The following is a 12,806-nucleotide window of genomic DNA, read 5'->3' as shown; positions in this document are numbered from 1 at the left end:
GTGAGCTGGTGACTCAATATTCACTTCTTTCTGGTATCTATCTATCTATCTATCTATCTATCTATCTATCTATCTATCTATCTATCTATCTATCTATCTATCTATCTATCTATCTATCTATCTATCTATCTATCTATCTATCTATCTACCTATCTACCTATCTACCTATCTACCTACCTACCTACCTACCTACCTACCTACCTACCTACCTACCTACCTACCTACCTACCTACCTACCTACCTATCATCTATATCTGGAATACTCTATATCTATATATATCTGTGTATGTGAGTGTATAAATATATACAATAGGACCCTCATATCCACGAGATCAGTATCCATGGTTTCACATCCACTTATCCCTGGTGTGAAAATATTAAAAAATATTAAAAGAAAAAAAATATAGAAAAAAGATATTTTTCACATGTATTACCAGAACTGGCCACTGGATGGAGCCCAAGACTTTGATATGAATAATTCCTAGTGAAGAATGCCTAGCATGGTCTCTAGTGGTCAGTCCTGGTAATGCATGTGAAAATAATTTTCTATTTTTTGAATACGTACTGTAGAGTGTTCTCCATTATCCATGATTTTCAGCAGATATGGGGATCCTACTGTATATCTTAAATCCCATTCCCTCAGTATGAGTGATTGGCCTCTGCCACCTCCCTCCCTCCTGGGTCTTCCCTCTTCTCCACTCCTTCAGGCTGTCCTGTTGATGGGGTCTCCATAAAGTCCATGGGGGGGATTTGCAGGCCAGAGGCAGACAGACCACCAAGGGTGTCAGGATCATTCCCTTCACGCTCCATTTTCATCTTACTTTCACTGGGACACAATTTATTTCACTGGCCACCTTTTCGAGTACCATTTGTAAATACGATCATGCTTTTTTTTTAAACACTGCCTGCTTGTGTAATGAAAAGGAATATCTGGAACAAAACACTACTAATCATTAAAAAAAACCCACAGTGATAATAATCATCACAAGAATCATCACAAACTTGGTGTTCTCTTTGCAGAAGAACACAATGATACCCATCAAATAATAAACATTGAGTGTTTCAGAAGCCTCCCAGACAATTCTTGTCTTCTCTCTGTCTCGTTCAAGAAAATCACAGGGTCGGGAAGCGCTTCCAGGTGAACGTGGGTGGCTTGAGACCGATTGTGGGTTTTGTGACTCATGTTGCCGACAGAGCTGAGCCCAAGCGGCTCTTAATTTTTCGAACATCTCTTTTCAAAACATTCAGAGCCACTTTGCACACGCTTTGCTTTGTATCCCTCCTGAGCAGTGTCCTTGTTTTTAATGGGTGTTTTTGTTTCTCAGTAGGGTCGGAAGCAGGTTTGTGAGTGTGGATGTGTTTGTGTGTATGGACGGTATCCTCCCATTTCGGAGGCCACTGGGGTGCCCCGGCTTTCTGGCAGGCAACGATACCAGGAATGCAGGAGATCAATGACACGCTAGGAGAGCTGACCTCGCATTGCCGGATAAGCACCACACCTCTGCTTCTCTTTCCGGCTGGAAAGGGCCCTGTCTGATCTGCCGGGTCCCTGGAAGCAACCTGGTATATCATGAATTCTCATCTCCCAAGCTGTAACGTAGAAGGACATGGTGGCTTTAATTCCACTCTTTTGCAACCACTGGTGTGGATGGTGGCGGCCCTCAAGAGCTTCCTTGGAATTAAAGGTTGATCTTTGGGTGGAAAGGGAGACTAGATCCGGGCTTTTTCTTATGGAAAACCTGTTTCCTACCACTCTGCTTTACATTGTTAGGCCCGCGTGATGTAAATTTCTGAGATTTAGCCCCTGGAAAGGCAGAGCAAAAGTGGAGGGACCCCCCCTTCTTCAACACAAATAAGAGGCACAGAAGATAGTTCACAAGTCACCCTAAAAGCACCTTTCTGTTGGAGTTTATGCAGTCTCGCATGCTGCCTTTCGTAGGTTTGACTGGGAGGGACCTTCCTAGGCGGGGGTGGCTGTCAATCTATCCAGCACTAACCAATCATTCCTTCCCTGCCTCTGAATGCAAAGAGAGTCCCGCCTCTCTGCTCAGTGCTTCTTCCCCTCTCTTGAGTCTCTTGAACTTTGGTGAAGGCAGTCACATTTGTAAGTTTGCTGTTTGATCTGCTGAACTGTCAGTACATGAAATATTTTTAATTCTTTCTCTTATAATTTTCTCGGAGTGAATTAGGGAGACCTCTAAGTGCTGGCTGAGGAGTGGCAAGGGGGTGGTCTACTCCAGGGAGACTCGAAGCTAATTCTGCTGTGCGAATCCCTGTCTGTCTGTCGCGTAACCAAGATTTCGAAACTTCCTGCCTCTTGTGTAGTCTGATTTTGAAGTGCCATCGAGAGCAGACAGAGAGACTTTTTAAAAAGATGAGAATTGTTCTGGCATCTAGACCGGCTTGAAAAATGAGACTTTTTTCTAGCATCTGCGCAGGCTTGAAGCCAACGGAGGGCAGGAAATGAAGAAAAAAGGGGGGATGTTTTTCACATCATGTATAAAAATACCCTCACCGTTTTTTTGTGCAGGTTGTGGCATTCATTTTAGCAAATGAAATTTCCCCACCACTGCCGGCTTTGAGCAGAACATTTCTGGTCCTTATCCATCCCTGGGAGCTGTCTCTGGTGCTGATTGCGGTCTCCGCCACCTCCCTCTTCACTTCTCCTCCTCCTCTTCATTTTCTTTTCACATTCAGGGGGGGAGAAAAAACCAGAGAGGGAGAGAAGGGTTGTAGATGAGTAGCCTCTGTGCTTGAGGAGAAGCTTCCCAGCAATCAGACTGAGCAGAGCAGGCGTTTCTACCGAGTGCCCTGTGTGTTTATTTAAACGGGGAGCATCTGACACATGTGGGAAGCGACACCTGTTTTGTTCTGGAGGGCTTACGCCCTGCCTTCCCCCACCAGGAGAGGGAAAAAGAGATAAGTCAACACAAAGAGTAAGGGAGAGGTCAGAACCAGCGTTCGTTTTTGGGAGTAGAAGTGAACGCGGGAAGTTCCGAGGAGCGACGGGCTGAGGAGCGCATCGTCCACCAGAGATGAAAACAGCATCTCCGTCGGCGGACTTTTAGGGCCAAGGGGGAGAAGGCCCCGGGGAGCGCGTCACCATGAAAGGCAAGCGGCACCTCGTCTCCTGGTCCGCGGCCCTGTTTGGCGTCTTAGGCTTCGTTTTTCTGGTGGCGGCCATCGGCACCGACTTCTGGTACCTCGTCGACGCTTCCAAACTGGAGAGGTTAAGCAACAGCACGGAGAGGCTGAGCTCCCATTCTGGGCTCTGGCGGACTTGCCGATGTAAGTGGGCTTGATGTGTCTTGGTGGGCTTTGGCCAACATGCATGCGTGTGTGTGTGTGTGTGCGCGTGCACACATGCGTGTCCTAGGAAGTAGTCTTGCAATAGGAAATCTATAGTTGAGTTCTCAGGAGATCCCACGACATCACTGTGAATAGGACAGAGTCCTTAGATTTAAATGGAACCTGCCCAATTTTCTAGTCCTTATGAGGACTTCAGAAGTCTTCCAATCTTCTAGTCCTCATGAGGACTTCAGGCCTCAGCATTTTCTGATGGGCACAGACCTTGATCCTCTTTCTTCTGTAATGTATATCCCTCACGTTGTGTGGCATATGGATTACAGTATTTAGGAAGGATCTTTTTTGTTGTATGGCTATCATCCTTGCTTTTTTTCCTGTGGGATAACCATAATCATTTTGCCCATCATTGGAATGGTCTTCTAAAATTTGAATAAGATCTTCCTCAGTGTACTTCTCCTGGACATAAACTGGATTGTCCCTTTCTGTCTCTCTTGCATACTCACTTTGCAGGGATATTGAGTGTGCCAAGTTTTGGAAGTACCTAACAACTGTTATGCTTCTCATGGCTAGTTCTTTTCTTCTGCCATAAATCCTATTGGTTATTATACTATCCTTAAATTTTACAATTGCCCATGCGTGGATATAATTGTAGAATTTGGGATGTGGAGGTTAATTCGGGGATTATGGGCTCTAAGATATTTATCAGATTCCATTGGCGCTCATTCTGTGTAAGTATCCCTTTTGATTTTGGGTATCCAGAATTAGATTATATTATTTCTCTCAGCTAGCTTTATTCAACTCATAATGAATCAGGCTCTGTTTTTCAGTGTGTGTTCTCTCAGCTCTGGGAGAATCAAAGATCATTACGGCACTGATAACTAGTCTGAGGCGGAGGTCAAAGAGATTGGCTTCTTAGCCGACAAATTTGGGGAAAATGGAAATCTTTCGAAATAGCTGGTTTTGTTGATCACGAACCCAGCGGACACGTTGATTGGGTGAGTCGGAGTGTTCTGTTCCAAAAAAGTACAAACTGAGTCATACTTACAGCAGAGAACCTATTGAAATATCAGGGATTTAAATTTTCTTAAGTGGCTCAACTTAGAGATGAACCGAGTTTATTCTTTCTGCTGAGGGAACAAGCAAACCCAGCTACCTCTAAAAGGAACACCAAATATGAGGATGATGGCAATGAGGTAGATAAGGACAGCTTCCTTTTTTCACTACAAATTAAGCATGAATTGCAGTCTAAAAGTGGAGTGCGACTTTACGGGTGCAATTTGTCATCATCGATGCACAAGGAATGGATGCAGTCGAATATAATTTATAGCGTTTTAAGACTCGGTTTCAGCTAAGAATTATGACTAAAAGGTTCAAGGTCAACAGAAAGATTCTGGAAGCTACGAATGTACATCTACATCCAATCCACAAGAACGTAAGTTTAGGAAAATTGTTCTAGAAGATGAACCGTAGGACCCCCGTCTCCGTGAGATCAGTATCCACTGATTCATTTATCCACTGCCTAGAAATAAGCAAGCCCCCCAGAAATACATATGCATATTGAGGTATACATATTTATATGTATATTTATGCATGCATATTTATTTATATATATATTTCTAGGGTGTATTTAGAGCATTCTATATTTCTGCATTTTTCCGCATCTTGGAACTGATACCGACATCCTGATGTGGTCCAAAGTTGGTGAGAAAGCAAATGTTTTCAGCCTCCAAGAAAGGGTTTTCCCAGCTGCTGTTGAGCCATTCCCCTTACAAGGGTCCTGCCCTAGAGTAAGAGGAAAGTTAAAATGGGGTTGCCACTTCAAATGGGTTTCATTTCCAGCTTCACAAACCTGAAGCTGCAGATGGTTCATCCACGGTGGTGCCATGGCAGACGTGGGCTCAAACAGCCCTACTGGGATAAATACCTCACAGTGTTTTCTTCCCTCTTGTTTGCTTTTCTCTGCAGTTCAAAGCACCTGCCAACCGATGGTAAACCCTTTTAAACCGGAAACAGAAAACATCACTGCTTCACATAAGCAACTACTGAGTGAGTAGCTTTGAGGGATGTTATTTCAGTTCATTGAGTCTAATGTGTTCTCCAGCCGCTGTGCTTCATTTTGCTTGTCATAAGGCTTCTCCCTCAGAGCTTAGGGGAAATACTGTATATTTTGTGTTAGAACTTCCCCTGTGGACATGCTGGCTGCGGGATTCTGGAATTTGTAGTCCAACAAGTGACTTCTTCAAGTTTCTTCCTTTTGCCTGTACAGTGGTGCCCCGCATAGCGACGATAATCTGAAAAAATCGTCGCTATATGGATTCGTCGCTATGCGGAACAAAAAGGCCCATAGGAATGCATTAAAATATGTTTAATGCGTTCCTATGAGCAAAAAACTCACCGCGGCAGCCATTTTCGCTGGCCGGTAAGCGAGGAAAGGGCGCGAAAACACTGCGGGCGGCCATTTTATTTACCAGGTGGCCATTTTGGAACCGCCGATCAGCTGTTCTTAAAACATCGCTATGCGATCGCAAAAATGATTGCAAAAAACACGTCGCTATGCGGATTCGTTGTTAAACGAAGCGCTTGTTATGCGGGGCACCACTGTATATTCCTCATCTTACCTTTTTTGTTCATGTAGATCCTTGGTTTGGAGAAATATTGGTTAAGGAGGAGGGGGGGTCTCTTGCCTGGGACCACTTAAACAGCTGGGCTGTTTGCCTTCCGTAGCACGGAATGCCCAAAAACAGACCGAACACAGAGGCAGCGCCAACATAGAACTAGCCAGACTCACATATACAAACAGACAGATAGGACCGGGTCAGGTGGACAGTCAAACTTGGCTGAAGGCCATCAGACAAGGGATATTGTGCCAATAATAGCATCCAAGCTGAGTGCACAGCTTTCCCACACGAGGAGCTGTTCCACGGGGCTTGGCAGACCCTGGGGATCTCTTTCAGCACCTTGGAGAGTTCCCGAAACCGTCTGGAGACTCCCTGGCCCGTTGACCTCAGAACTGCCAACCTTCGCCTTAATTCCAACAGTGTGGATTTTTCAAACTGTGGAGTCAGAGCCCCCCCCCTGACTTTTAATGACAAGCGGGTTGTGGGCGGTGTGTGAAGAGGAACTAGCCATGGAGAAGCTGGCTTCCTCAGGAGTCACTCACTCCCCCAATACTAGGCTGCTTCACTTTGCCGGTCAAAGCCACAACATCTGTCAAGATGGAATCCAGTGTTTTCCAACCACTGTAGGAAAGCAGAGAATATCCCGTGTTTTTGCTGCTCACTTCAGTTTGCTAAAGCGACAGGCTTTGCCGAGGTTGGCGAAAGAGGCTAATGGCCCAATAGAAAGGGTGATTAAGATCTGATCTCGGATCCCTGTTCGGTTTCCATAGCATCCCCTCCAGAGGCAAACAAACTTTTCAAGCCCTGCCAATGTCTTCCAGTTCACAATCAAGCGGCGGTAAAGGCTTCTCATCCTGGAATCCTGAGCTATTTGGAAGGATTAACAAGCCCCGTATTTTTTTTTTTTAAAGCCAGCCAGATGCTAGTCCTCATGAGGCAGGGTTGGGTCGCAGGCTGGGTGTTTTATTCACCCCTGGCCTGATCAGACTACAGTGCTCCCAAGCTCCGAAATAGCTTTCTGCCAGACAAGCAAATGAACGAACGAGGAAGTAAGCCATCGAACAGACCAACTTGGAAGCTTGGAAGGGCTGCAAGCCCCCTTTTAAACAGGACATATGGCCTCCTGAAATATTTAATATCCCAAAATGTCAATTTTTCAATGCTGGAAGTAGATTTTTGGATCTTTCTGGTATCTACCCCCCCCCCCCCCCCGCATTTTGGCAGTTCGTGTTGGAGGTTTTACCACCTTGCAGGCTGAGTGTAGAAGCTGTTGCTGGAAGGGGCTTATAAGGCTGTCAATCTATCCAGCAGTAGCCAATTGTTCCCTCCCACCTCTGAATTCAAAGAAAGGCCCGCCTCTTCGGGCCTTTTTCCATCTCTAGAGTCTGTTGTTGAAAGCGGGAATGTTTGTCCCTTGGCGGTTTGACCTGTTTGATTGTAAGCAATTAAACTTTTCGCCCTTTCTCCTATTAAGGTCTCAGAATGAATTACTGAGACTATATAAGTGCCAGTGAATGGGAAAAGGGGTGGTCTACTTTGTAACTTGAAACTATTCTACTCTGTAAATCCTTAGACTGCTGCTGTGCATTTGAGGGAATTTAACTAGAAGTCCAAAACTCTGCAATATTTCACGTGTGCCCCTTGGAGGATTTTCATGGGGAAAAATATTTGTTCTGCCACTGAAGGTTTTAAAAAGCCCTACAGGGACCGGAATTCTAATTTACCCACAGAAATACAAGCAAAGAGCTGTGATTGCCTGGTCTCTACCACAGGGAGTATGAGTACACACATTTGTTTATTAATCCTTTATTTAAGATATTATGGCACCGCCTTTGAATGTACTGTAATGTTTCTCCAAGGTGGTTCACAGGAAGCTGTGACAATAAATATAAAACACAGCTTATTAAAACAGATAAGGTAGTTAAAACAGCCACAACGGGAAAAGTTTGGAACTGCTGTGCTGAACGAAGGGAAACTGTTATTCACGTTCCACCAGCGTGCTTATATTAATGATGCAGCCCCAGCAAGCCACATTTTAATGGTTCCAGAGTTAATTTCAGAGCTTGGAGGTGTTATTTTTTTTTTAATGTTACCACCATGCAAAAGACGGACCTAGATTCAAAGCAAAGCAGCCTGGGACCACCGGGCTTTTAAGAAGCGCCAGAGAGCTCAGTGGATGAAGTTTGGGTGTTCGATTCCCCCCATGTGTGCCTCCTGGACAGGGGCTGGACTGGATGACCCCTAGGGGTCCCTTCCAGCTCTGCAGTTCTAAGATGAGGATGAGGATTACCTGTCGCAGACGGAATTGATCTTAGCCAATGCGTCTCAATCTGTCGGTGACCTTTACTGAGGCTGTGCAAGCACAGAATAACCAGAGAATGTTTCCAGAATCTGGCCCCCAGAGAATCTCAGTTATATAGCGGAGACAAGGTTGGATTAGGACTCAAAAGTCCTGGGTTCGAATCCCTGCTTGGCCATTGGAAACCCACTGGAAAGTGACTGTGGTCAACAATTCCTCGAACATCTCACCTGGCTCGAAAATTCTAGTTAGCGTCGTTGTCGATTGGAAGCAAAGATGCCCGGCCTGGTGTCGTGGGTAGGGTGACAGAGTGCGAATCAAGGAGGCCCGGGTTTGAATCCCCGCTTGGCCAAGGAAGCTGAGCCATGGAAGGGGTAAAATGCCTCCCTTACCTTGAAAACCCCCTTTGGGTTGCTGTAAATCACTTCTGACGTCATGACAACAATTTGATGGCATATCCCAAAGGGAGCTATGTGGGTGAATTTTCCACCTGTCTCTCCAGGGGTGCAGGGTGGGCACCAATAAAACCCCTGTTCCCGGATTGCACTTTGGAAGTTCTGGCAGAGAAATGGACCCAGCTGTTCTGAGGCGGGTGGGAACCAGAGCCGGTGCCCTCACCTGGATTATTCCTGGCCACCGAGCAGCTAAATCCAGCCTGCCCCGTGCGTTTGCATGGGTGGGTGGGTGGGAAAGAACCACAAAGCCCGGGGAGAGCGCCCGGCAACCCTGTTTATGCAGCTGGCAGTCAGATAGCATGTGTGGGAAGGGTCAGCAAAGACAAATGGAAACCCAGTTGCAGGGGGAGAAAGGAAGCGATAAGCGCCCAGCTCTGAGAAAGCTTCTAAGCAGCACTGGGGACCTTTGAGGAATGTGTCGAGTTATCCATTAGCCCGTTGGACAACCCCGTCCCCCCCGAACACCTGGATTTGCTTCCGCAAAGGCTAGGTTGCAAATAACGGCAGCCGGGAGAGGGAGACATCTAAGCCGGAGCATCTTCCCCCAGAAGGAAAAGTCCTTGTCCATGTGGAGGAGGACCAGGGCTTTGGAACTTCCCTTCCCAGAATGCAATGGGGTGGATGAAGAGCGAATCCTGTCACACCTTGAAGACCAACGGGTGGATTGCTGGCATTAGCGCCCATGGATGAAGGCACCCAGCATTCAAGAAAGTTGGACTCTTAGGCATCATGCCCACGGCTCGTCTTTTGCTTCTGGGACTTATGGTCCAAAAATACAAATGTGCACATTTCTAACTTATAGTAGAACCCCTGTAATTAGTTCCAAGCGGATGCTGAAAAACGCAGATTATAGCGAACGCTATTTTAATGGCAAACGTTATACCTAGTGTGGTCTCTGGCTCCCTCTAGTGGACAGTTTGGGCAATGATATCATAGAAATATATTCTTCTATGGCATGTTACACATAGCATGGTCTCTGGCTCCCTCTAGTGGACAGTTACCGTAACTTCACCTATAGAAATATATATATTTCTAGGATTTTTCTTTTAATATTTTTAACATTAACTGTGGATAGCTGAGTCAGCAGGCACTGATCCTGAGGATATGGCAGTCCTACTGTATATCTTATGTGCTTGTTAGTCGGTTGTATTCATATCCTGCTTTTTCTCCAAAGAATTCAAGACGCCGTCTGCTCTCCTCCTCCATTCTGTCTCTTCGTCCCATCCTGGGAGGTGGGCCAGGTGGAGCCTAAGATTGCCCCCATCTCAGTGGGATCATGAACAGGGTTCTCCCTGGGGTTCAACCCATTCCAGTGGTCTCACCACCAACATTCTCACTGTCTGTCCTTCCGGCACTTGTCTGCCCTTTGGAAGAGCTGCAGGCGGCTGTGGCTTTCAACATGTGACTGACGGTTCTCCTTTCCCTGCAGAGATGCACAGCACCTTCATCATCTTGCTGCCATTCAGCCTCATCCTGATGACCTTTGGAGGAATGATGGGGTTCTTTGGGATCCTCACCCAGGCTTACTTCCTTGTCCTCTTCACTGGGCTGATCTTTCTCTTTGGAGGTAGGTCACGACGTAGACATGGGCCTCCTTTGGTGGGACCCAACCCTCCATCTCTTCCGAGGTACCGTATTTTTCAGTGTATAAGACTATACTTTTGTCTAAAATTTTTAGACTAAAAATTGAGTGTCATCTTATACACGGAAGTAAGCTGAGGAGAGTACAAAACAAGTGGAGGAGAAAGCAGGGATCAAATCCTTAGCAAAAGGAAAGCAGGGATCAAAGCGCTGCAGGATCGCTTTGATCCCTGCTTTTCCCTTTGCTTGCTAAGTCCCATTGGGCTTAGCAAAAGGATGGGGGGAAGAATCAAAGCAATCCTGTGGCTGTATAAGGAAAATGAAGTCCTTTTGAAAGGATGTAATCCTTCTTGCTTCCTGTATTGAGGTTGGAGAACATGACTAAAATGCTTCGGGTAACAACTTGTAGTTCTTTTAATCCATTTCCTATCTTTCTGGAGTCTCTCTCTCTCTGTGTGTGTGTGAGAGAGAGTGTGTGTTGGCGCATATCTATATTTCAGAAGGCTGCTCCTGGTTGACTTTATTCAGCTTCTAAAGCCTTAAGTACAGAAAAATAGATTACATGCATATCCGAGAGCTTGGACAATCACTTTTCAGATTATAACGATGTATTGGAATCCATCGGATTCTCAAGACCGATGTACAAATACATGCGTGACTCTCTGTGTGTGCATTTGTGTGCTGACGTTCTTGGGATCTTTGAAACGTTATGCTTTGGGTTACCCAACGATGGGTCCGAAAGTTGTTTTCCATTGACGTTCTTCAAGTTCTCAAGATTTCTATCTACAGATGAAAGATTTGGGGATGCTGGTTTTTTGTTTGTTTGTTTGTTTATGACTCCTGTAACCTCCCCAACCAGGATCCTGGAACTTCTCATTTGCAAAGTTACTTTTCCATGTTCTGTCGCTCGACCGATCTCTCTCTGTCTCTCTGGTGGTTTTAAGGTTCTGTCTGTGTCTCCCTTTAGCTCTCATCACCTTGGCTGGCCTCAGTCTCTACATCAGTTACTCGGCGGCTGCCTTAAAAGGAGCCAGGTTCCTGATGGGAACGAATCGCCTCCTGGACCACATCAACATCCAGTTCGGGTGGTCGTTGGCCTTCGCGTGGTTCTCCTTTGTGGCCGAGGTTCTCACGGGGCTAGCTTTTCTTCTGATGTCCAGGATGATCGGTTTGGAACGAAGACGGGACCGCTCCATATGATGCCACCTCACGCTCGGATCTCTGAGGCTTTCTCCATCCCAAATTCTCTGCTTTTTCCTCCCCTTTCTTTTGAGCCGATGACTGGCGTTTCTCGCCAAGTCTTTCGAGAGATGGGGGGAAAAAAAGGGGTATTTTGTCATTCTACAATGATTTGTTTCCTTTTTAAATGCCTGAACGAGCCCTAGTAGTGATGAAGAAAAAGGCAGCGATATAGTATGACTCCCTTTTCAGAGTTAGAAACAGATCCGGGAGGATAACTGTGGTCTTTGCTGACATCTTATGGCAAGCCTGAGAAACGAATCCATAGAGAACAAAAAAAGGGAGGAAAGCAGAGGAAAGACGGACGGAAGAGGCCGAAGGACCAAGATTGTTTCTGGATCCATGTGCATTTAAGGGATTCCAAGGGAGGAAGACATGTGCTGGTTTCCTGAAATAAATTCAATTTTAATTTGTAAATTGCCCCCAGGGTTTAGTTGGCTAATTCTTAGCCTTGCCATGTCTTTGCTGAACCGTGTTGCAAAGTAAAGTAGTTTATGTTGACATAATTTTCAGGTGTGTTTGTTCCTTCTTAGACCTTTGCTTGAATGTTGGAAAGAGGTTGGTGGTTATCACCAAGGGTTGATATATTTTGAGGCAGTGTGGTGCACACACACACACACACACACACACACACACACACACACACACACACACACACAAGATGCAGGTGCTAATCATGACGGTCTCCGTGGCCAGCCTTCCCATGCCCACAAGGAGCGGCCAAAAATACAGGCAGCTGAGTAGATCCATAAGATCCATATCGACAAAGAAAGAGCAGGGCTTTTGTAAACTTAACAGCCCTTAGTGGCCCAATCAAGACCAAGTCACCATCAAATATTTTCCATGGGCAACTGCGAGAGCTGACAACCCCATATTGTTCCTGAGAAAAGCTTTTTATTTCCTAGCTACTCAGAGGACTGCAGGAAAGTTCAAAGAGAAGAAGGAAGCCTGATGGGTGTGGCACGGGATGTTATAATACCTGTCCCTTAGAAAGTCCTGGGGTTCAACTCTGCAACCCTACCTCCGCTCCTTTGTTTATCCTTTGTTTATCCTTTGTTATTGTTTCGTCATTAAGTCATGTGCAAATCTTTGTGACCCCAAAATTAGAGACGGACATTTCATTCATTCATTCATTCATTCATTCATTCATTCATTCATTCATTCATTCATTCATTCATTCATTCATTCATACCCTGCCTATCTGGTCTTGCGACCACTCTAGGCGGCTTCTGATCCGCCTTATTCCCAAGGGGATGAGTTCCCCCCTGGCCCCTGCTTCCATTTTCTGCATCTCCCATCCGCTCCCAA

The 12,806-nt window shown here is 45.8% G+C and overlaps 1 protein-coding gene across 2 annotated transcripts; it reads left to right on the top strand.

Moving 5' to 3' along the window:
- Positions 1-456: 456 nt before the first annotated feature.
- On the top strand, positions 457-12,155 carry TMEM114 (transmembrane protein 114). Of its 2 annotated transcripts, XM_020808608.3 has the most exons (4): positions 457-3,288; positions 5,272-5,352; positions 10,108-10,245; positions 11,227-12,155. In XM_020808608.3, exons 1-4 carry the CDS (start codon positions 3,105-3,107, stop codon positions 11,457-11,459), a joined length of 636 nt encoding a protein of 211 aa, XP_020664267.2. In that variant the 5' UTR covers positions 457-3,104; the 3' UTR covers positions 11,460-12,155. The 2 variants fall into 2 exon arrangements, with proteins under 2 accessions (XP_020664267.2, XP_072838824.2); XM_072982723.2 differs by lacking the exon at positions 10,108-10,245.
- Positions 12,156-12,806: the final 651 nt, after the last annotated feature.

Source organism: Pogona vitticeps, chromosome 13 (genome assembly GCF_051106095.1).
Source record: "Pogona vitticeps strain Pit_001003342236 chromosome 13, PviZW2.1, whole genome shotgun sequence".
NCBI classification, from domain to species: domain Eukaryota; kingdom Metazoa; phylum Chordata; class Lepidosauria; order Squamata; family Agamidae; genus Pogona; species Pogona vitticeps.
The sequence above is the reverse complement of the archived record's forward strand: the minus strand, read 5'-3'. Positions and strand labels throughout refer to the sequence as shown.